Raw genomic sequence first — 24382 nt, forward strand, 5'->3', positions numbered from 1 at the left:
AGAGCTAGAGATTCTAGAGGAAGGTTTTTAGCTAGAGCTCGAAGTTCAATTTTTACAAGTCCATCTGCTTCAAGAGATAGACAAGAGACACCTCCCTTATCTCCAACCGAAACTCCTAGTCCTGAAATTCAAGAGCCAAGAGTTGACTCTCCTACACCTTCTATTGAGTTTGAACTAGGAAGAGACTCTTCTCTTTCTCCTACCAGAAAACCAATTGTAATTGAGGAAATAGACTCACCTGAAGAGGAAGGAGAGATCTCTTCTCATTCACCCTTTGTAGAAGAACCAGAAGATTTTGAAATCCCTAGGAGAATCATCATGGCAGAGGAAGAAGGAGGCGGTAGAGGTAGAGGTAGAGGAGGAGGAGGAAATAATAATAACAATGGAGGAGGTAGAGGTCCCATTGGAGGAAATAGAGATGGGGATAATTCATTTGGGTTTCCCATTGTTGATGAGGACTCCCGAGCCACCATGAAAAACATATCACCATCCGTCCTCCCAAATTTTCATGGATTAAGAACTGAGGACCCTGAAACATTCTTGTTTGAATTTGAAGTTGTGTGTCGAACTTATGACTATCTGGATGATACTCAGAAACTCAAACTGTTCCCATCAACATTAAAAGATCAAGCTTTGAAATGGTTCATGGGGTTAGTTACTTAATCCATTAGGACCTGGGATGAAATGAAACAAACCTTTTTGGATAGGTATTTGGACTATTGTATGCCTACTGATCATAAGGGTGAGGTTTTTAAAATGGTGCAAAAAGAAGATGAGAGCTTAGAAGATTTACTTGAGAGATTTCAATATAATTTAAAAAGAGCAAAAATGAGTACCTTGGATGAAGAGACCTTAAAAGCCCTCTTATTAAAAGCCATTAGGGATGAATGGATAGATATCTTAAACATGATGGGAAAGGGGATATTTCTCAACTTTCTCTCAATGATATAGCAGAACTTTGTATCCATCTCTCAAGGGGCAAATCAAAAACTCAAAAAGGGCCTAGAGATCCTTCTCTCCTTAGGGCAAATAAATCTGCAACAGGATCAGTGAGTAGGGCTGAAATCGGTAATATGCTAGATGAATTTAAAACTGACATCTTAGGGAGTCTCAGTGAACAAATTGATACCCTTAAGATTCAAAATAAACAAAAAGCAGAAGCCGAGGCTATGACTATCTTTTGCCCGAAGTGTAGAAAGAAGCATGCTTTAAGGGAATGTCCCTTGGAAGCACAAGTTGTGGAAACCTGTGTAATTTGCTCAGAAACCCATGAGACCAAGGAATGTCCTTCAATCCCTGGCCTCAAAGCAGTCTTTCAAGAAGATCCAAGTACGCTTGAATCCCTTTGTTTTGTTGCAAGAAAACCTTGGCAGGGGCAGCAAAATCAAGGGTTTAATAACTCTATGAATTTCCAACCCCCACCAAATTGGAATCCTTGGTCACAACCACAAAATCCTTTCCAAGCATGGTTGCAAAGCATGCAAATGCAAAATCCTTATGGGAGATTTGCCCAATTCTATCAATATCCTCAATCCTTTCAGAATCAGCAAGCTCCCCAACTTCCAAATCAAGGTCAACAATTGTCATTACCATTCCCTCAACAACAACAACCTCCTCCACAAAATCAAAATTCTCAACTCTTGTTACAATCTCAGCAGAGGCCAAATCAACTTCCCTCTCAACCTCAACCAAACCCCAATAATAGAAATCCTCAAAATGCTTATGTGATGGAAGGTCAACCACTTATGGAAGGTCAACCATTCCCTACCTATATGGTTGTCCCTCTCAATGAGGTCCAACTCAGATCAGGTAGAATCCTAGACCAACCTTCTACAAGTGCTCAACAACCAAGCATTTCTGAGGAAGAATCTCTCAAAGCCAATAAGGGTTCTGAAGTATCCCTTCAAAACCCAAGCATTAAAGAAAAAGAAAAAGAATCAACTCCCTTAGTAGAGCAACCCACATCTTCAGCTATTCCTCCTTTTCCTGAAAGATTGCAAATTGATAAAGGAGTGGAGAAGCAGATTTGGTTGCCTGACTATAGCTTTCTAGATGAATTGAAAAATGTCTGTATCAAGATTCCCTTGTTAACAGCCATTAAGGAGATTCCCATTCTAGCAAAGACAATAAAGGAGATGAGTTTGAAAAAAACAATAAAAAGAACCAGAGACACAAAAAGGATACATCTAGTTGGAAAAATTGCAGACATTATGATGGGTAAAATTACCATGCAAAAATATGTAGATCCCGGTAGCCCTATTGTTAAAACTCACATTAATGGGGTTGAAATCCCAAATACCTTGATTGACTTAGGAGCCGCTATCAACATTATGAGTAGACAGACCATGGATCAGTTAAAACTTCCTAACCTTCTCTTTACACCTACTTTGCTGCAACTTGCAGACAGATCAATCATTAAACCTGATGGTGTATTGGAAGACATTCCAGTCTCACTAGACTCTTGGGAATATCCAGTTGATTTTATGATTTTAACTCCCAAGAACAATCTAGGAGGACATCCTCTTATTCTAGGAAGACCTTGGCTGGCCACAGCTGATGCTTTCATAAGTTGTAGGTCGGGAGACATGTATATATCAGATGGTAATTCTACCAAGAAATTCAACTTGTATCCTCCCGCAAAGGCAATAACAGAAATAGGAGAAGATGAGTGGATTGATGATGAGGATACTCTTCAACCTGTTCTAACCATCTCTGAAATCAGTGAGGACAGTCAAATTCTAAATACATTAGAAAATTTTGAGGCATCTTTAGAATATGACTCTTCACAATTCCAGTTAGATGCAGATATTGAATATCTTTCCTCTAGACAGATGTCTCTCTTCTCAATGGAAGAGTTTGGTAGTTCTACAGTTGAAGTCTTTCCAGGAAAAACATTAAATATCAACAAGAACTTGGAAAGACTACAACAAGAAGAATTAACTAAACTGTTGCAAAAACATTCCACTGCCTTTGCATGGGAATATACTGACATGAAAGGAATCGACCCTAAGACTTGTATTCATCATATTTACATTGAAGAAAATAGCAGACCTATTAGGCAGCCACAAAGACGGATGAATCCAAATCTTAGGGAAATTGTGAAAGAAGAACTTCAGAAATTGCTCAAGGTAAACTTCATTTACCCCATTTCAGATAGCCAATGGGTTTCTCCCTTGGTTATAGTGCCCAAAAAGAATGGTAAATGGAGAGTTTGCATTGACTATCGAGAATTGAACAAGGCAACCTTAAAGGATCATTTTCCTCTACCTTTTATTGATCAGGTATTAGACACTTTAGCAGGTAAAAAGTATTTCTCATTCTTGGATGGTTTTAGTGGTTACAATCAGATTCAGGTAGCACCTGAAGATCAAGACAAAACCACCTTTACTTGTCCTTGGGGGACTTTTGCCTATCGAGTACTCCCTTTTGGTTTGTGCAATGCACCTGCTACATTTCAAAGGGCTGTACTAGGAATCTTCTCAGATCTGATTCATGATTGTGTAGAGGTATACATGGACGATTTCACAGTCTATGGTAATACATTTGAAGAAGCTTTGGAAAATTTGGAAAAAGTACTGGTAAGATGTAAGGAAACAAATCTTTCTTTAAGTCATGAAAAGTGTTTTATGATGTTTACTGAAGGGATTGTTTTAGGACATCATATTTCAGGAGATGGAATCAAAGTTGATAGATCTAAAGTAGAAGTCATCTCTAAGTTACCTGTTCCAAATTGCCAAAGAGATGTTAGAAGTTTTCTTGGGTTTACTGGTTATTACAGAAGATTTATTGAAAACTTCACTAAGATAGCATCCCCTCTTTTCAAATTACTCACTAAAGATTGTGAATTTAAGTGGGATCCTGAATGTCAATCTGCCTTTGAAGCTTTAAAGACTAGAATATCTGAAGCACCCATTTTAAGGGGTCCAAATTGGAAACTCCCTTTCCACATTTCTACTGATGCTTCAGATACAGCTTTAGGAGCTGTTTTGGGACAAAAGGATTTGATCCCTTATGCCATTTATTACACGAGTAAGAATTTGACTCCTACTGAGTTAAATTATACTGTTACTGAAAAGGAGTTTCTAGCCGTTGTTCATGCTATAAACAAGTTTAGACACTATATAACCGGCTATGAAACCTTTGTCCACACTGATCACTCTGCCATTAGATACCTCATGAACAAACCAGTCACTAATGGTAGAGTTACAAGATGGCTTTTGCTTTTACAAGAATTCAACATAACTGTGTTAGATCGACCAGGTAAACAGAACACAGTAGCTGACTTCTTGTCTAGAATCCAAAACACTAATGAGGACTCTCCGGTAGAGGATAAATTTCCAGATGAGTATTTGTTTGCAGTAACTACCAAAACCCCTTGGTATGCTGATATTGCTAATTATTTAGTTACTGGAAAATTACCTTTACATTTATTTCCTAATGAGAAAAGGAAAATCATTCAGGATAGTTCACTTTATTCTTGGATTTCTAATGAATTTTTCAGAACAGGGCCAGATTTGATGATCAGAAGATGTGTACGAGAGGATGAGATGCCTGACATCCTTAAGGCATGTCATGACGAACCTTGTGGCGGACATTTTTCTGATAAGAGGACTGCCTATAAAATCCTTTCATCAGGATATTATTGGCCTTCTCTCTTTAAGGATGCAAAGCAATATGTTAAAAGGTGTGACAGTTGTCAAAGAACTGGGAGACCAACTCTTTCAAATGAAATGCCACTACAGCCACAGGTATGCATCGAACCTTTCGAGAAATGGGCTCTAGATTTTGTTGGACCAATTAATCCGCCATCCAAGCAAAATAGATATATACTGGTTTGTACTGATTATGTTACCAAGTGGGTAGAAGCTATAGCATTAACTTCTGCTACTGAAAATTCAGTTGTTCAATTTCTTTTCAAGGATATTTTCACTCGTTTTGGTGTCCCAAGAGAAATTGTAACAGATCAGGGAAGCCAGTTTACATCAAGGATGGTGGAAAAGCTGATGGAGGAATATAAGATTAAGCATAGAACATCTACTCCATACCATCCGCAAGCGAATGGTCAAGTAGAATCTACAAATAAAGTTCTTGAAAGCATCATCACAAAGACTGTTCATCTTCATAGAAGAGATTGGGCAGAAAGGCTTCCTGAAGCCTTATGGGCCTATAGAACTACATGGAGGAACACTACAGGACATTCTCCCTATGAACTTGTTTATGGGAAGGAAGTCCTGTTCCCCATTGAGTTCCAAATCAAGACCTTCAAGACAGCAGTTCAATTGGGGATGAGCTTATCAGAAGCCCAGAAGCACAGAATGGACCAATTAAATGAACTAGATGAAATGAGACAAGATGCAATTCTAAGAACCGATCTAGTTCAGCACCAAAGAAGCAAATGGCATGATCGACATATCAAAGAGAAGAAGTTTCAAAAGGGTGATTGGACACTCTTGTTTGATTCAAAATTTAAGGACTTCAAAGGAAAATTTCAAACTCATTGGCTTGGGCCATATGAGATTGATGAAGTCTTTAATAATGGAGCAGTTAGAGTGAAGACTATTGATGAACTTCAAACTCCCTTTATTGTGAATGGCCACCGGTTAAAAGTCTACCACAAGCCACTCTCAAAAGAGGAGTTTGTTAAGTTATTCCAAGGCGATTCTGAAATGAGGCTGGTGGAGAAGAATTCTTCTCCTCCATCAGCCTAATCTCTGTTTCTTTCAATTTCAATAAAAAAAAAAAAAAAAAAAAAAAAAAAAAAAAGGGAAAAATGAATAAATGTATGAGCCTGAAAACCAATCTCTGATTGGCAGTCTCATGCAGAAAACATAAGGTGAAAATCAGGGTCACCTGACACCTAATGTTTTCCAAAAAAAAAAAAATCTCTCTCTCTTTCATTTCCATTTCATTTATTTCATCTCACCATTTTCTTCCATCTTACCATCTTCACTTCACCTCACTGCTTTCCACTCACTCATTCATTCCTTCATTCCATTTCACTTCATTAATAAAGTTTTTTTTTAGGCAACTAAAGTATTTTATGCAGCTAGAAGACTTCATTACAGTTTCTGCAGCCATTTGACAATCCTGCAGCCGATTAGCTTTCCTGCAGCCTTCTGTACCTGCACAAGAAACACAGTTTGTCTGAAGAAAATATTTACAGTTCAAAATCATCAAAGACAAGGAGAAAAGGTCATGTGCTAGCAATAAAGTTAACAAAAGGTTAGTAGCAAATCATCAGAAGCCAAATCAAATCAAAAGTGATCCGAGGTATGTTCAAAACTCTAAACCTATGGTTATTTCATTATGCGGAATTTTCTGGGTTATGTCTTGTTGGCCACTAAACGTAATGATTACCCATTTCCTTTTTCCCATGCGACCACAAATCTCCGAATCCTCCACGTCTACCAGCTCATAATAACCACGATTTTTGAAATTACATATGGCTGTTTCGGTCATTAAGGTCTTGTACCCTAATGACGTAACCTACCGCATTACGTCTCTCAGTTCTCGTTCCACAGCCATGTGTCACTCCACAGCCGAGATTAAAGAATGTAGCCGTTCCGTTCATCATTTCAAAACCCTCTATGCTCATAACACCCTATTCCTCGCCATCATCTCCCTTATTTCGTTTTCACTCACTACGATTACCTCCATAAACCATCCTCTGTTTTCCCTCTGCCGTATAGTCCGTAAACCTGTGATACAGTCGTATTACGACTGTTAGTCACCGTTTTCACTGTGTCCACGCTAATTCCACCGCTTAACTCTAAATTCAAGCCGTGAATTCCCGGTGTCTGAGGCTGTTGATGCACCGTATACCCTCTGTTCCACGAAGTCTGAACAGGAACCGAGGAGTTACTGTGTGAAGTTACGGAGTTACTGTGTAAGGTCACCATCAAATTTGTGTTTAAACAAGAGCTGAAGAGTCGATGGGAAAGCTTTTGAGGGCTGAACCCGAAGGTTCGAAATTCTTGGAGGCATATCCTCAGGTTGAGGAGGCACTACAAAAAGCCAATTGGTTACAATGTATCAGAAAGTTTAAGGGCTACCATAAGGAAGTAACCAAAGCCTTTGCAAGATCATTTAAGGATAAAGACAGTCAGGCAATTGTGGGTGATTTAACAGTTACAGTCAGCGAAGGAAGCATAGCAAGGGCTACCTCTCTTCCACAAACCGGTGAACGTTGGTTCAAAAACCGGGCAGTCCAGGATCAACAATGGAAGCGGATTTTTAAAAACCCAGGTATGGACACAAGTGTTTTCACCAAAGGAATTCCAATTTCCCATGTTAAAGAAGAATGGAAAATTCTATTGTTATTAGTACAAAAGTTTTTCACCTGTGAAGGGAGATTTGGAGTGTTGTATGTCTATCATGGTAAAATTATGCTGCAATTTCAAGGAGAACATGATATAAATCTTCCTTACTTTCTATTCCAAAGCCTTAGGAAAATGTGTTCCATGGCTCAACGAAATCCACTAAACGTAGAAGCTTACCTCTGTCACCATGGTCTTTTAAAGTTATTGATAGAAGAACAGTTAAAAGAAAAACAAGACACATGGGAAAAATTCCTTGTAAGGAATCATTTTGCAGAGCCTGGAGAGTCTTCTATACCTAGAAAAAGCAGAAGAAAGAGAAAAGAAAGTATCTCTGAGACTGATATCTTAGAAGAACAAACTGTGGCAGAAATAGAAGTCCATCATCCTGAACCTGAGATTGAACCCACTGAAGACAGTGCTCAAGAGGTCATCTCAGAAACCCTCGCTGAACTTGCCAAGGAAGCTGCCAAAAAGAAAAGAGAGGACAAAAAGAAACAAAAACAAGATAAGGGGAAATCCATAATCTGAGAAACTGACCAGACCCCAGAGCATTCTAGTGGTGAAGAAAGAGATAACCAGCCTTTAGCACAAAGGGTAGCTAAACTCCATGAGAAAACTCAAAAACCAAAGGAAAAGGCACAAAAAGAAACACAGAGTGCTGCCACTGTAAGAAGGAGTAGTAGATTGCAGAATAAAAGGAAAGCCACGAGGACACTCTTCGTTGATCTCAGCACACCTGAGAAGGGTGCTACACAAGCAGACCTTGAGGATAGTCCATCACGTGAGGCAGCTACTCCTTCAAGAAAAGACAGTCCATTTCAGCCGGAGTTTGAAACTGAAATTGAGCATGAATACAGTCCAAGGAAGTCACCAATTGTTGACCCAATTCAACAAGAGGTGTACAACTATTATGAGACATTGGAGCAAAACACTGCTGGCCCAAGTAATGTCATACCTCATGAGCAGCAAAAAGATTTACTTAAACAAGAAATCTATGAACTTGAAGTGCTAAACCGTCACATTAAACAGAGAAATGAAGAAATGAAGCAGCAAGCTGATATTGCCAAGGCAATCCAAGATAATACCTATCTTCACATGAGCATGTGGCAGAAGAAACACAGCAGACTCAAGAAGAGATGCAGAAGGCTGAACAGAGCCTTAATTAACTTGAAATTCAGATGCATGTTCAAGAGGCCAAAGGTTAATGTTTCTACACAAAGGAAGAGAAGGAGGTTGGATGTCCTAGCTGAGGCATCCCAGCAGATGGACTGAATTGTGTTTTCATTGCATGAGGACATGCAATACCCTCGGAGTGGGGGTATGTAGAACCTCTATTCTACACCTATTTGTCTACCATTTTCCTCAACTTTTCCTTATCTTTCCTTCACTTTTGCCTCATTTTCACCATAAAACCTCTCAGATCATTACATTTAGTGTCAATAAGCATGATCAAGCAAGTTTTGCTAATGGATGACTATTTGTTTAGTTTTTGACTTACTTGCAGGAATCCCGCAGCTATCTGAAGATCCTGCAGCCTTTTTGTTAAACACTATGATCCACGTGTCGGTTTGCTAGACGAGCCACATGGGCACTCAGGTATCAGCGTGCTCGAGGTTCCTGTCCCTTTGTTCCAGCCGTCCACGTCATTTTTACCCATGGTCAAAGCTGGTTAAGCCACGGTCAACTCAAGGTGGTTTAAACGGTGTTTGAAAGCTGTTTGGTCACGTCACCTTAAATGGTGATTTGTCCATGTTCTACAGATGGCAGGGGACGTAATCCAACATAGGATTTATTATCCATGTCGACAGAACCACTAAACTCGTCCACGCAGCCGTGATGTGTCAAAGGACCTTTAATACGCATACTGTTTTATTGTTTTTCTGTTAACTAGCTGTACGAGTAGGCTATCTTAGAAACTCCTATAAATTGATGCGTCTGCGTACGCTCAAGGAACTTTTGGGTTAGTTGTAATTTTCTGAACTTGTGTGCAATTTAAGAGCTTTGTGAACTCTGTTTTCTAGTGCTATTCCAGCACTCTGTTTTGTAAACTTTTTGCAAATGGAGGAATAGACATAGCACCGTTTTGAAGTTTCCAGATCTCTGAGTTTTCTTGTGGTTGAATGAACAGAGGGCCCCTACTCATCTCAGCCTTTGTAAAGTATTTCATGTGCAGCATTTCATTATTTTCTTATTTATTTCCTTAAGCATGTATAGTTTAATTTACTTGTTTTCCTTTCTTTTCAGCTGATCAGTGTTATTTCTTTGCAGGTTTCTTTTAGCCCGGGATTTATTTTTATATGTGTTGTGTTTGCTTTACAACTAATGGTATTTGAAGTTGACAATTCAAGTGCTGCCTTTGTCTTTATAGTTAGTTTTTAATCTTATTTCTCAAAGAGCTGTTAACATACATGAATGATCTTCATCATAAATTATTATCTTTTAAGATCAAAATATCACTAACTTGCAGCTTGTTTGGGTACTTTTTGGACTGTTCTTAAGCTACTTTCTTTCCGTGCTTTACACAGTACATGTGCTTTGAAGCATCGAGTTAGAAAGAGTAAATCATTACCACTAGTCTTTAGAGTAAAAGTTTTGATTTTAAAGTGCTTCCTAGACTATTTCCTCACTACTTTCTAATCATGCTTTCCATAGTACATATGGCTGAAGTAGAGAATTAGAAATAGCAAATTATTATCATTAGTCTTTCAAGCATATTTTTCTCACTTTTATAAATTCCACTTAAGCTACTTTCTTTCCGTGCTTTACACAGTACATGTGCTTTGAAGCATCGAGTTAGAGAGAGATAATCTTTATTCTTGGGTTTTAAAAGCGATTCTCTTTTCTTTTATTAGCAGCAACTTGAACGGTGTCTAGTGCCATTGGTAGTGGTCATTTGCTTTCAAGTTTATTTCAAGTCATTTCAATTCATTTATTCTTTCCAAGCATTTCCTTTCAAGCAATTAGTTAGAGATCACTCCACACACACTTCCACTCATTTAGAATTCACTCTACACACACACCATCACTCACTTGTTTATAAATTCTCACTCCATCTTAGGAACATAATTAACCACAACAACACCCCCCAACGATAAGAAAAACTCTAAGAGGTTACTTAAGTACATATAGTACACCCTCACTTCATCAGCTTACGAGCCCCGGGTTGACAATAAATACTAGCAATTTAGATAACACTAAATTGACTAAACAGACCTTCGTAATCGAGAGCTAATATATGGGTAAGAATTTAAGAACTAACTTTAGAAGGACCGGGTGTCTACTCCTTGAGAGCCATATGTACCTCTAAAAGATGAAATTAGCCTCTATATTTTTTAGTAACCATAATGAGTCTTCAAAATAATATGAATTTGATTTAAGAAAAAATTTGAGAAACTTAAAGCCATTATTGAAATTTATAGAATGAAAAGGAAAAACAAAGTCTTCTAACTGCACCTAAGTTACCTCAATATACAATTGAAGAACATGCACAATTCTGAATGAATGAGCGCCATACTTGTAGCTCTACATAAGGTTTGAATATCCTCTTATAAGAATTGAAACTCTAGAGGATTTTCTTATGTGAAGAGGATGGCTTCATCTATGAAGGGAATATGTGTGACAAAATCCAAGGGAGTAATCTCGACTCCCTCTAACTTTCCCTACTTGCCTAACATATTTCATGAGAATGTTGAACCCTTTTTCCACAAAAATAAATAAAGACATCAATAAAGGACAACCTTCATAAAGGCCTTGAGAGGCCCTTATGAAGGTGAAGGTTACTAAGATTTATTAGGATATTGAAGGAGACTAATTGAATGCAACCCATGCTCAAATTGACAGTATTCAAACTCATCCCCATTTAAAGGTACATATAGTGATGTTATATACATATTTTAGGTATATGCTAGAAAGGTTTATGTCAAATCAACAACTATAAAGATTGTTATCATTACATTTGCATCTAAACAATCACTACATGATACAAAATACCATTGCATCATTGAAAGACAATAAAGAATGGTTCGCACTATGTTTGATTAACATTCATATCATCCTAAGAACAATTTGGTTTGTTATTTCAGAGTCAAATCCATGATATTGTCTCCATGGCTTAGAAAGTGATGCATATGATTAATTAGCAGTTTGTGCCCTTAGCCATACTTAAGTTAGATCTTTTGAAGACACAGGAAAACTTCCATGGTGTATTTATCCTCCTATATTTAATCCAAATGGTAATGAGACCTCAAATGGAAATTTGGATCATGGATTTCATTTCAATGGCTGCATTTTTTCTTCTAGTGAATGGCTCTCTATCTCTTTTCTTCAATTGCATGAGAGGACCTAGATAATGCTTTCCACTATCTCAACTTACAATTTTTCTAATGTCAGAAGGGTTGAGTAAATTGATATGAGATGCTAAGATGAAAGGTGACATTAGGAGGGTTCATCTAAATTTCAGATACATCCTAACACATATGCTTTTTGTTGATAATGTCCTCCTATTTGACTTTGGTAGTTTATAGGAATTGTTTACTTTAAAAAGGATATTGAACATTTATTGTCTTATCATATAAATGGAAATAAATTTAAACAAATCTTCTCATGTTCTATTTTCAAGTAGTGATAGTTTCTAGTATAATAACTTGGAAAGACCTTTCATAAGGCACTAAAAAGGTTATTTTTTATGTTATTAGAAAAATGTATGACCTACCTCTAATTGGTATATATTTTCTTTTCTAAAGAAAAGATCACTTTGTTATTATAACAATAAAATAAATATTGATTAAATAATAACCTCTTAACAACATTTATAATTGATGTTAATCAATAATTACATTTTTATTAAAATTATTTTATATAGAAAAAAATTTATATATTTAAATGCAATAGCATATATATGGGTACTACTTATTTTGAAATTATGAGAAAAGTTTCAAAACACTTATTATACATGCACATTCAAAGTTGTAAGTTAAACAATATAAAAATAATATTTTCATAAAAATTTCGTTATAAATTTAAATAATTTTTTCCAAAAAAACTTAAAAATGTCAAATTTTAATTAAAAAAACTAAAAAGTATTGGATTTAATTATACTTAAATAAATAACAACTTATGTAGAAAACAAAGAACCATTTTTACTTAAACATGATGATCAAATTAAATTATCCACATAAACTAAATACATATCAACATAAATTGTGTAAATGGGCTACGTATCCTTTCCACTAAAGGAAATAACGAAGCTTGCTGGAAAGAGTGACCAAAAGGAATGTTATATTATTAATGAAGTGGAAACCCCATTGGTAATAAAAATGGTGCTACTTTTATCATGTGGAGAGAAAACACGATTAAGTGTTTGCGAAGAAATCTCATCGTATAGACTTTAATATGCACATAGATTATACTAGTAATTGTCCCAAAAGGTACAAAGAGAGGCCGATAGGATTATTAATTTGGAATTGTAAAATTTAGTAGCAAATATTGCAGAGGGAAATTCCATGATATTACAGAATGAAATCCCATCCTATTACAAGTAAAACTGAGAAATTTCATATACCACAATACAAGTAAAACTGAAACCAATCTTGTAGAGTGAAATCCCATCATATTACAAAATGAAATCTCATTATATAGGATTTATTAGGGTCATTACAGAGAAAATTAACATAAGTGGAGAGCTGATTCAGAAGGTATGACATGGACTCTGTAGAGTGAATCCCCTAATCTTGTAGAGTGAATCCCATCATATTACAGAATGAAATAGAAGTCTAAAGGATTTATCAGAGACATTACAAAGAACGCTATCACAATGGAGAGCTGCTTCACAAGGCAGGACATGGATTCTGCTTATTCACCACAGAAACTCTTGTTGTTGAAGATGAGAAGCAGCACAAAAGTAAGTCATTCCACAACTACTACAAACTTACAACAATATTAACATCCTGCAAATATTCTCATCTATGAGGAGCTTTGGGGGCCTATAGATTACAAGAGAATAGCAGAAATTCTTCACTAAACATGTTAGTAGCATACTGATCATCTTGGCGGTGGGAGACAGAACTGGTGTTGAAGCTCTCTTTCCTCACAAACCCAGCAGGGGCTTTCTTGTCATAATTCTGAGTACAAAATTTGACTGTCATTTTCTGCATCTTTCTATTTATATACATTGTTTGAAATTTCTCCTGCACCAGAGGTTCCAATCTCCAAAGCTGTCCAAAAATAGTAGCTGCCACAAGAGATCCCCATGTTAGGAGTTAGTATCTTGAAATTAAGTGAAAATTTATGTCTTAAGATTAAGTAAAAAATTGTGTCTTAAGACTTGCATAAAATCCTGTGTGATTCCAGAACATAATTAAAAATGTTATACCTGAGAGGTTTGTAATAGCATTAGATATTGCCAGGGCTGTACATACTCCTTTACCACCACCTGACATGTCTTCACCCAGCAACAACTTTGAAAATCTTTCTTTCATCATTTCAACTTCTGCAAACATAAAGCAGTAGACTCATTAAGGCAAACAAGTTTACTTACCTGAAATTAGACATACCATCAGGCCAAACAATATCCAGTTACTCATTTGTCACCAAAAATTCAGTGCCTCTGGTTGGTATAGAAAATGGTCAAAATAAAGGGACAGCAGTTCATGGTTAAGCGGTCAAAGCAACCAGACAGCTAAAATTCCACACAAGGCATATCAATACTATCCAAATACACCTCAAAGTGACAAACTTGAAAACCTATTGTCCATCCCAAGGGACTTGATGAGCAAAGGTGAAGAGTTAATATTTACCAACCAAATAAAAATATAAAATGAGCCAATCTTTGATGAAAAACTGACCACACAGCATACGGAGTAAAGACATAATTAAAACTTAGAGCAAATCTCTGAGACACGTCATAGGGGAAAAGTATACAGCAGAACCAGAGGCACAGACAAACTGCATAAGATCAGTTTCATTGAAATATATGCATATAGAGCATACGCAAAATACCCTGCAAATAGTTCCAGTGCAAGATAGCCATATGAAATGGTGACAAAATGCATTGAGAGGGATTTCAGGGCAGAGGATGCATATAGATCTCGGATAAATTGCATTACAAACAGTTATAGAAAAAATTATTTGCATTTAAAATGTTTCCATTGCAAGATTTGCAGCAAGTTATTCACTGACTGAACGGAAATCAGTTGGAGAACAAGTTATGCAGAATAAACTTAGAACGGAAAACAGTTGCAGAAGAAGGTATGCAGAAAAATTAGGCAAAACTCATATCTAAGGGGGGTATGCGCACGGGCTCGCAAAATGGATGAGAGAGAGCTTCATCTCAAGATATGCAGTTGGACAATAGTTAAACTACATCAGACATGGTTTCAGAAAACATAGATGCAAATCAGTGATAGGCATAATGCATTTGAGAAATTATTGAGCAGGATTAGAAGTTGGGCAACAAGAAAAATGAATGGCAAAGAGCTAGAGCAAGATTTGCAGTTTGGGCCAAGCATTAAATACATTGATAGACAAGGTTGAGCCATTATAGGTAACGGTAACTGTAAACCGTCTCCAGCTGGAAAACCTTATCAGTCTGAGACAAAACACATACAAGATATGCAGTTAGGTACAGAAAGCATTAAAAACCAGTATCATGTTAAAGAGACCATACCAATAGTAACTCTGGTTTAATGATGTTACTCACCTTTCATAATGTGAAGGAAAAACGTGAATGAAGGGCGATAAATGCTTAAATGCTCATAGTGTAACTCTGCTCTCCTACTATTTGTTACAAATAGTAGCTCTACTTTAAATGATGTGAAAAAAAGTGTATCAACGACCCCACTTTAATGATGTTCACCCTATTTCTTACGGATAGTAGCTCTGGTTAAATGATGTTACTCTGTTTTCATATTGTGGAAAAAGATGTTACAGGACCTAAACTTATCCACATTATAAGCCAGCAACTGTAATCTACAGTAAAGAATGTCAACTGAACAAACCTGTCCTCCAAAATGAAAATGATAGCACTTCTAAAATCCGAGTAAAGGCCCAAGAGCCATATGTAGACAATACGAAACTAAAATAATTCAACTCAGAAAACTTGGCACTCTAACATGCATCACCAAGCATGTGAAGAGCCCAGAATAAAAGAAATAGTTCATTATAAAGAAAACACCTCTACTGTCAAGAACTATCCTCATCTACTATTTTAATTGCAAATATGAATCTGACATGCATGAGACATGAAATTCCCATAAATTCCAGGGATTTGTGGTGCTGGACGTGTGTTTTTTCTGAAGGAAAACCATAGTTTCTGTTTCAAAGCTGCATTGGCAGAAGGTACCAACTACTGGGCAGAGGTAAGTGCATTTTCGATACTGGGAAATTTAACAATTAAGAAAGGTACTGCTCAAATCCAGATACTTTTTGAAACATGATCGTTATATGTATTTTCAGTGAGCTAGCTCAAGAGTATGCAAATGATTAAATTAGTTACTGAGGGGCGCCGAAATGCCTTAAAAAGTGCTTATAGACTTTAACTATATTTATTAAGGATCCCAACTGGAATTTGCAGAGCAAAAGGTTTTGCCCCTAGGTTTGTTATTATCATGTTCTTGTTCTCTAAAAGTTTGCTCCAAGTAGATCAAGTGGGCAAGGGACTTTACATGGACTCCACTCAACTTCAAACACAGCTTCAGCCATTATGCAGAGTGATTGAAATTGAACACAGCTAAGTAGTGACATTGGCTCATAGTAATACACCACATATAAAATATTGAAGCTTTTACAGAAGCAAGCAGTAAGAAAAATTATGAAGCTCAGAGAAGTAGATTTAAAATCTGGACTACTGTTTGATACCAAATCATCATCAACTCCAAGCATTGCGAGTGATAGATGAATTTATTGAGGATGTATCTGGAGCAAACTCTGGGAGTTGGTGCTCAGGCACTGCATCAATGTATACTTTACTGTTCTCATCAATCTCCCCACTGATGAGCATCCAAGATAGCAGAGTGAGAACTTTACTTTTCAACCATCGTTGCAAGGGGCGAGCACCATAAACCTGCAAGTACCAGGTTACCACGTTATCCATTTAGAGGTTTTAAATGAGAATCCCCAACTAGTCTTGCATTTTACTCACAAATTTTGACCTAAATTGCCCACAAACCACAAAGGCTAATAATGATCCTGCCTGCTTCACTAGTATTAACAAGTAAACAATGCATTAATTTATATTAATCAACAAACACACCAAAAACATCCCTTTACTATATACTTTGAACTAAGTTCGCCGAGTACGCAGAGACAGGCAGCACCCCATGTTTAAAGTTCAAGTGCGAGAGGAAAATGTTAAAATTTAAAGAACAGAACTGAAATTTATATCGATGGGATCCATACAGAAGGAAGAAAATCATGTGAAAATTAGAAAATCTGAAACTGAATGTGAAAATTGAGAAAATTGAAAATCTCAGAAAGCAACTCTGTAAACTGAAGAGTTCATAGCTCTTAAAGATCAACCGTTGGCCACCACAACCAACTGCCAGCAAAAATATCAGACTAAAATTACTCCCTAGACAGGTTCATGCAAAATATATGACAGACCATTGAAAATATGAGAAAATGAAATTGTAAACTGAAAAGTCCTGCGCTTTTAATATTCACTGTTGGCCACCACAACCAAAACTCTGCAAAACATCAAACTCCTAGAATAACTTTCCACACAGGTTTATATGACAGGGCATGGAAAATAGAAATCAGACCTTGAATAAAATCATTGTACATGAAGAACACCCAGCAAACATTATGAATGAAAAATACCAGGCATCATAATAGAACATATAAATCGCAATTCTAGATTGTTTCAAAGGGAGGTAAGTCCAATTTAGTCAGGGAACCCTCCCACAACATCTCCTACGATGTGGAGACATGTGTCCAAGGAGTGGGTCATGTCCCCTGCAATAGGGAAAGGGAGGACTTGTGAAGGATAATGACAGACCCTTGGGGAATTGGAAAACACTGTTAGAGATAGGATGTTGTTGTGAATGGTTTTTTCACAGAGTTGGAAGAATTAGTCAGTGAGAACAAGACCTTGGATAACAACCGACTTGAGGCTGGAGTAGGATGTTGTTGTGAATGGTTTTTTCCTAGAGTTGGAAGAATTAGTCAGTGAGAACAAGACCTTGGATAACAACCGACTTGAGGCTGGAGGCTGGAAATAGTCCGGAGGCCCAAGGTACCAAGGTACCAAGCTGGTTTAGCCACTGTCAGGAGCTCTAGTCCGGAGGCCCAAGGTACCAAGCTGGTTTAGCCACTGGAGCTCTAGTGAGGCCCAAGGTACCAAACTGGTTTAGCCACTGGAGCTCTAGTCCGGTGCCCAAGGTACCAAGCTGTTTTAGCCACTGTGAGTGGCTGGAAGAGCTCAGAGGGGGATTCTGTGGTGAGACCTTCCAGGCAGGTTAAAAACTACATGCATGCTTACAAGTAAAGCAGGGAAACAGATAAGTAACAATTCTGTGTTTATTAAGTATCAGTAGGAGAAACATTCACTCCTTTATTTTATGAAATGAATAGGTTGACATGCTAATGAATGAATAGTATTACTCTGTCAATAATAAATTTTAAGCATACTGTCATCCTTTACAATCTCAATACAATCAGTTAGTTACAAATATCATTGCATCAAAGAAAAGAAAATAAGGTAATGGAATTTATTTCCATCTACTGAAATGAAATGCATGAGTTATTCCAAGTCTTAAGCAAAAGAACAATTTCTGTAGAAACACAGTTAATTCAAATTATCTTCTAACTACCATCTATTGCAATGAAGATTTAATAGCCTACTGAAATATTTTTACCTATAACTGTATTCGGTCAATCCATGAACATTAATAGGCATTTCTTCAACCATCATTAATCAAAAAGAAAACATACGAGAATGTCAAGTTGTGGATTTCGCATTCAACAGACAATATTTAACAGTATCCACTTCAGAGTATTTGCAAATTTCTAATCGGAATTGTACAATACGCTAAAAATAACCCATTACAGTAAAGATCGACAACCTTGATTTATCACAATGGAAACAGAGATAAGAACCAATCCTTTTTAAACAAAATTACCCAACAGTACATGTGTTAAATGAATGCTTAGGTCGCCAACCCCATATTGGGAAAACCCTAACGGCAAGCCGTTCAGAAAAGAGAAGAAACAGAGTAATCATATTTGAAATGCACAAATTACTGCGAAGTTATTCAAACCCTCAGATAAAGCTACACGCATAAATCCCATAATGTCAAAATATCAGTATAAGTATTCGGCTCTAGATTGGGCGCATCCGTCCCCCATCTTTCCGTTCTACAATAACCCTAAGATCTATATATCCACTGAACAGCCGTAACATTTCGGCCGGCGAGCCACCTTAACACATTGATGTAAAGAAAAATCTAACAATCCTCTATCTAAAACGAAGATTCACACCAAGAACTCGCCAGACAACCGAAGAGGAACCAACCTGTAATCGAAGGCGGTAACCATTGTGAGAACGCAGTTTCGCTCCAAGGAACGTCCTCTGAGTATGTATATGCATAAACCCCGCAACAAAGCGTACCTACAGACAGTTTAACGTATTAAAGTAAGCCTGAGAGTAATCGAAAGGGTATTAAGAGAGAAATGTAAATGCTGAAGAGCGAGCTTATCTGAAGTTGGAGTTGTCGAGCAGCAAGCGGAATGTTGCACCTGAAATTGACACTTTATTATATCAAGTTCTCAAAAAAATCAAAACGAACCCTGTATGAAACTGCGTGGGCCTGCTTACGTTACCTCTGGTTTGTAGAACGAGCCCTCGATGCATTTCTCCAGATTCAAGAACCCGCTATTAACAGTTCCACCTGTGCAGGAGCCGAATAGAGGGTTTCAGAGAATAAACATAAGTGCGAAATGAAGGAAGAGATAACAGTTAGGCGAGATGGAGGTCGAAGGCATGTCTATACCTGTAGGCCTATTGAAGGCATTTCCGCCATTCCACCATCCGGTCACCTTATGTTGCAGAGCCGTAGCTCACCCACCTCGGAACAACCAAATGAACCTTACTTTGCCGAGAATTGCATTAACTTACCCGTCTACAATCCAAATCATTGAGACCGTGGATCTTCTCGGATCCAACGGTTGAGTGGTTGCCAGATGCAAGGGTTCGATATCATTTCGAACAGCCGGTCATGAATACCTCCGCCCCTTCTTTGCAGAGAGGCCGATATGCAGGCCGATATCCAGGTAATGAGGTAGTCGTTTCCTGAACAAAGACGAAGTTCGCCAGGTGTCAGCGTCTAGTCGTTTCCTGAACAAAGACGAAGTTCGCCAGGTGTCAGCGTCAGAAAGAGTAGGACGACGAAAGGTCCCTTTCAAAGGAAGGCCTATCGGCCTAAATATTAATTCCTGTGATGAATTCAATATTATTTTTAATTTTGACGTTGGGATAGAAAAGGTGGCATTCAATGTATTTATAGACCCCGCTTCTTCAGGGTTAAGATTAGTTAGATTGCATATGTTAAATTTAATAACATTAAAAGAAACCATTATAACGAAAATGTTTGAATGAATATACTCATATATAATTAAATGTCAATGTAATTTCCTTTATGATTAATCTATTATTAATATGAAAAAAATAGTATTTAATCTGTGTATAGATAATAATATATTTAAATTCAAAATTATTATAGTTTGTTATAGGTTAGGTGGAGAAACCATGTTTATTTTCCGTTTCGTTTTTGTTTTATTTCAATTGCAATACATATTTATTTAATAGAATTTAAATATTTTTTGTTTTAATATTTTTTATTTAAATATTATAATAAATAATTTTTAATATTTTTTTAGGTTTAGTGACGGTGAATGTATATTATGGTTAAGAATTTTTTAACCGTTTAACAGATCAACCTTTAGTCAAGACTCGTGAACATATTTTTTTTATTTATTTTTAAGTAAAATTGGAATTATATATTATTTAAATTATATTTATAAATTTATATATATATATATAAAATCCTGTATTTAATTTTTTAAAAACTATATGTAATTTTTTAAAAATTATGTTTTTTTAAAATCAGAAAATCTATTATATTCAAGTGGTCAAAGCAGCAATGAAGATAGCTATTTGTTGCTTTTATTTGAGAATGTAAACTAGCTCAAGTGACCTGAAATAACGAGCTGGTGGTCCCACTGGTGGTCCATAAAGGGGTGCATGTTTTCAAACCTATAATAAGTTAAGGCAGGCTTTCATTGCTACCAGATACTTTTACATTTTGAAACATTAACTTATTTTCTTACCTCTGAAGAAAACAAACTCTTATTCCTAATTATTATACTTATTTTATAAAATTAGAAAAACAATATATACCTAAAACTAAACACTAAAATTATTTAAAATTTTCCATCATTAACACTAACAAGGACTACAATATTACTTACAAGGCAAAGATGACTTAAAAAGGACGGAATACTACCGGCAGACATGGTTACGTAGAAGGCAAGGTAGTAGTATTATCGACTACGGAGAAACTAGTCACCTCATAATTATTTCATAATTATTTTAGTTGGTTGTTCGTGGTTCATCAAAAAGGGTAACCGCACTCGTCCCGTTTCGTCCCCATTATATAGAGCCTCTGTGCAAATCTAGTTAGTCCCGAATTGTTTAAGCTGTTCGTGTAAGGTGTATTTGAGTAGGCCAGTTATAAGCATTTGCCTTTTTCTTTTTATAGGATCGGAGAGAAAGCCTGGCAGCGAAGTGAAATATGGAGGAGAAACCTTCGGAAGCCTCCCTGCAAACAGTGGCTGCAGGGGCGCCTGTCACTGCACAAAGGAGATTGAACACCCAGCTGCAGGAACAAATGCCAGTGCCTTGTATGTAACACAATTACCTAGTTAGTTAGAGTTATCTCTTTTGGCTTAGTTAAATTAGATTGTAAATTCAAGTGAATTTTGATCGCAGCTTTTAGAAATTCAATTGGAGAAAATTTGAATCTATAATTTGTAAATTCAAAGATTGACAATTAGGTTATTAGTTTTTTTTATATAATACTACCTAAGCACCCACGGGGATTTGAACTGGGGACTTACTCCAAGGAGTGCCTTAACAATACACCCATTCACCGTCAATCCAAAGCCCTGTAAGCTACGATTAAGTTACTAGTTAAAAATGATCTTATTTATTAATTACATATCATTATTATTACATTATTATTAATTACATATTATTATTAATTACATTTTATAGTTCACCATCCTTGGATCTTTTATGCAACCATACTATTGTTGGAATGTTATTAACATGATATTTTATGCAAACTTAATATTATATAACCTTACTATTGTTTGAATATGATTAACATGTATTAGCTGTGGTGTGGGTTCACTTGGCAGATTTAGCAAGAGCCTTGGAAGCAGTAGATCCGGAGCATATAAATGGGTCTACGGATTACGATAATAAAGGGATGAGCATACTCCAACAACATTGTGCATTCTTCGATAAGGACATGGACGGAATTATTTATCCCTCAGATACTTACCATGGTTGGTTGCTCATCTTATATTTCATTTTCATTAATCAATCTTCTCTTAAATTTATACCCTAACTTCAGCTATAACAATTCTTCGATAACATTTTAAAAGTTTTAAGTTTTCCGTAATTTTAGTTTTAGGTTTGGTTTTTTCTTAATTGAGATTAGTTAATATTGGGACCGTTTATATTTTCACTATAAGTTTTTATTTTATATGAAATTTGACATTATGATTGAGAAAGATTAAATTTATATAAATTATTATAACTTTTTCTTAATTTGATTATAAATTTTAAAATGTTTGAAACTTTAATGAAGAAAATTTTTGTTTATTAAATTCTAAAATATTGAGAAAATTTACAATTTCTATTAGAAAATTTGAGATATTTAGCTGAGCGTTTCAAAGGACAAATGAAGATCTCACTTTAATCTGTTTTAAGGATTCCTATATTATTTTAACTTCCTTAATTTATTGCAAATTCATTTTCATTACTTCAGCGAAGTCAATTGTTTGATTTCGCTATTATCTGTTAAATTCTAAAATATTCTTAAACTTTACTATAAAAATAAATTCAGCATCCAATCACCAACGTATTTTATTCCATTGTAAACATTAAAATAATTTCCTACTTTTGTTTTACCCAATTCTTCTAACGCTGACATGGTTGAACCTGCAAAGGTTTTCGTGCCATAGGGTTTAACGTCATACTGAGCTTGGTGGCAACAGTGGTTATCCACGTAGCCTTCACCTACTATACTCTTCCTATAAGTATATTGTTCATTGTAATGTTTACCAATAAAGCTCCAACATATTTGAATTATGATACTTCCTCATCTACTTTTTATGTGATGTTGGTGAACAGGGATGGATACCATCTCTGAAACTCCCTATATACATTGACAACATCCACGAGGCAAAGCATGGAAGCGACTCAGAGACGTACGATACTGAAGGGAGGTTCGCTCCTGTAAAGTTTGATGCCATCTTCAGCAAATACGCTACAAAACACCCCAACAAACTCAATTTCATAGAGATACAGTGCATGCTCAAGGGCAATAGGAATTCAAATGACTTTCTTGGATGGTAATGGCAATTATATATATATATTTTTTTATGAATATTGAATCTTGATTGTAGATTTCAAGAATATATAAAAAATTTAATGATATCAAATTTTGAAATATTTTTTAAATCTACAATGAATAAGTGAACTAATTTAATTATAATATATAACATTTCTGGATCGCCCAGGGCCGCAGCTGAACAAGGAAGGCTTTCTCGAGAAAGAAACGATCAGAAGAATGTTCGATGGCAGCTTGTGGGAAATATTGGCAAAACAGAATTCATCTCGCAAAAGACGCTAAATGTCTACTAATAAAATAATAAGGTCATCTCTAGACCAAGAAATAAGGGCATGTTGCCCGATCTGGCTAATATCTGGCTAATACCATATCTCCTATCAGATATTTAAAAGTAATTTCATTTATGAATAAGGAAATAAAGACATGATGCCCCGTCACGAAATTGCGAAATGTAATGTGTTACACCTGCTTGGTCTAATTTGTGCAAACTTGAAGTCTGGCAATGACATATTCAGAAACATTTTTAAATCTTATTATTGATATAAATTTTAAGTATCATTTATTTCGTTTTCAATTTTATTTATTTTTTTAATATTTTAATTAAGTTTAAAAGACATATTATTGATGACGGGGATGGAAGTTTCGTTCTGTAGTTTTGGTTTTATTGTATAACTAAATATTATGGATTACTTATTATTTGGGTAAGCTTTAAACTATTAATAATAAAATCAAGATTAAATTAACATTTTTTCAATATGACTAGATATAAATGTCCATCTCTATTAAAATTTTTTGATTGCGCATAATGTTCTCATTTAAAATAAAATATTAGTTTAATTTATAATAAAAATTAAAATCACATTTTATATAAAAAGTGAATGCAAAGTTGAAATTTCTTTTGTAAGAGTGATTCAAATATTGTAATACTTTATAAATAGAACTACGTTTTCATTGAAGTGTAATATTTAATAATTTTTTTTGTTTTTTGTTTTTGTAAAGTTGGTACTGGTAAGATGAAATTATGGTTATGTTTAAGAATAATAGTATAATAGAGCAGGGAATTAAGTCATTGACTTAACATTTAAGTGTGTTTTAACTCGAATGATTAACTTGACTTCTCAACATTCAATATTCCGGGAGTTGGGAGATACGCAGTGACCAGGGCGACCATAGTGAGCAGGGTTCGATTTTAATGGAGGGCAGTAGGGGAGGGAGCCAAGATGCAGTGGCCAGCAAAAATAAATCACCAGCTGAAACTAGTGAAGGCAATATGAACAATAGTAACAGGGGCATTGAAAAAGGCACAGATGGGACCAGAGCAAAAGAAAACAACAGCTCAAAGGACAAAGAGGAAGAAGACAAAAGTCTGGTCTCAAGAGACAAAACTCAGAAAGGACCTTGCAAACCAAAAGCAAAAATCAGTCCACGAGT

General features: G+C 36.0%; 2 protein-coding genes across 6 annotated transcripts; one reads left to right on the plus strand and one right to left on the minus strand.

Annotated features, from left to right (window-relative positions):
* Nucleotides 1-12854: 12854 nt before the first annotated feature.
* On the minus strand, nucleotides 12855-19031 carry LOC149223553 (uncharacterized). 5 transcript variants are annotated; one of them, XR_016248978.1, is made up of 3 exons: nucleotides 18826-19031; nucleotides 13690-13806; nucleotides 12855-13531 (listed from the first exon to the last, which is right to left on the minus strand). XR_016248978.1 is itself a non-coding variant. In XM_089383333.1 (3 exons), exons 1-3 carry the CDS (start codon nucleotides 18898-18900, stop codon nucleotides 13301-13303), a joined length of 375 nt encoding a protein of 124 aa, XP_089239459.1. In that variant the 5' UTR covers nucleotides 18901-19031; the 3' UTR covers nucleotides 12855-13300. The 5 variants fall into 5 exon arrangements, 4 of the variants coding, with proteins under 4 accessions (XP_089239459.1, XP_089239462.1, XP_089239460.1 ...); XM_089383333.1 differs by having other exon boundaries at nucleotides 13690-13758; XM_089383336.1 differs by having other exon boundaries at nucleotides 12855-13548; nucleotides 13690-13758.
* Nucleotides 19032-21002: 1971 nt separating this feature from the next.
* LOC149223554 (putative peroxygenase 3) lies at nucleotides 21003-22940 on the plus strand. Its single transcript, XM_089383338.1, has 3 exons — nucleotides 21003-21212; nucleotides 21732-21881; nucleotides 22548-22940. The coding sequence occupies exons 1-3, from the start codon at nucleotides 21104-21106 to the stop codon at nucleotides 22748-22750; spliced, it is 462 nt and encodes a 153-aa protein (XP_089239464.1). The 5' UTR covers nucleotides 21003-21103; the 3' UTR covers nucleotides 22751-22940.
* Nucleotides 22941-24382: the final 1442 nt, after the last annotated feature.

The sequence above is a fragment of the Pinus tabuliformis genome, chromosome Q (assembly GCF_031772625.1).
Source record: "Pinus tabuliformis cultivar Carrire ecotype Pingquan chromosome Q, CPIR1, whole genome shotgun sequence".
Taxonomy (NCBI): domain Eukaryota; kingdom Viridiplantae; phylum Streptophyta; class Pinopsida; order Pinales; family Pinaceae; genus Pinus; species Pinus tabuliformis.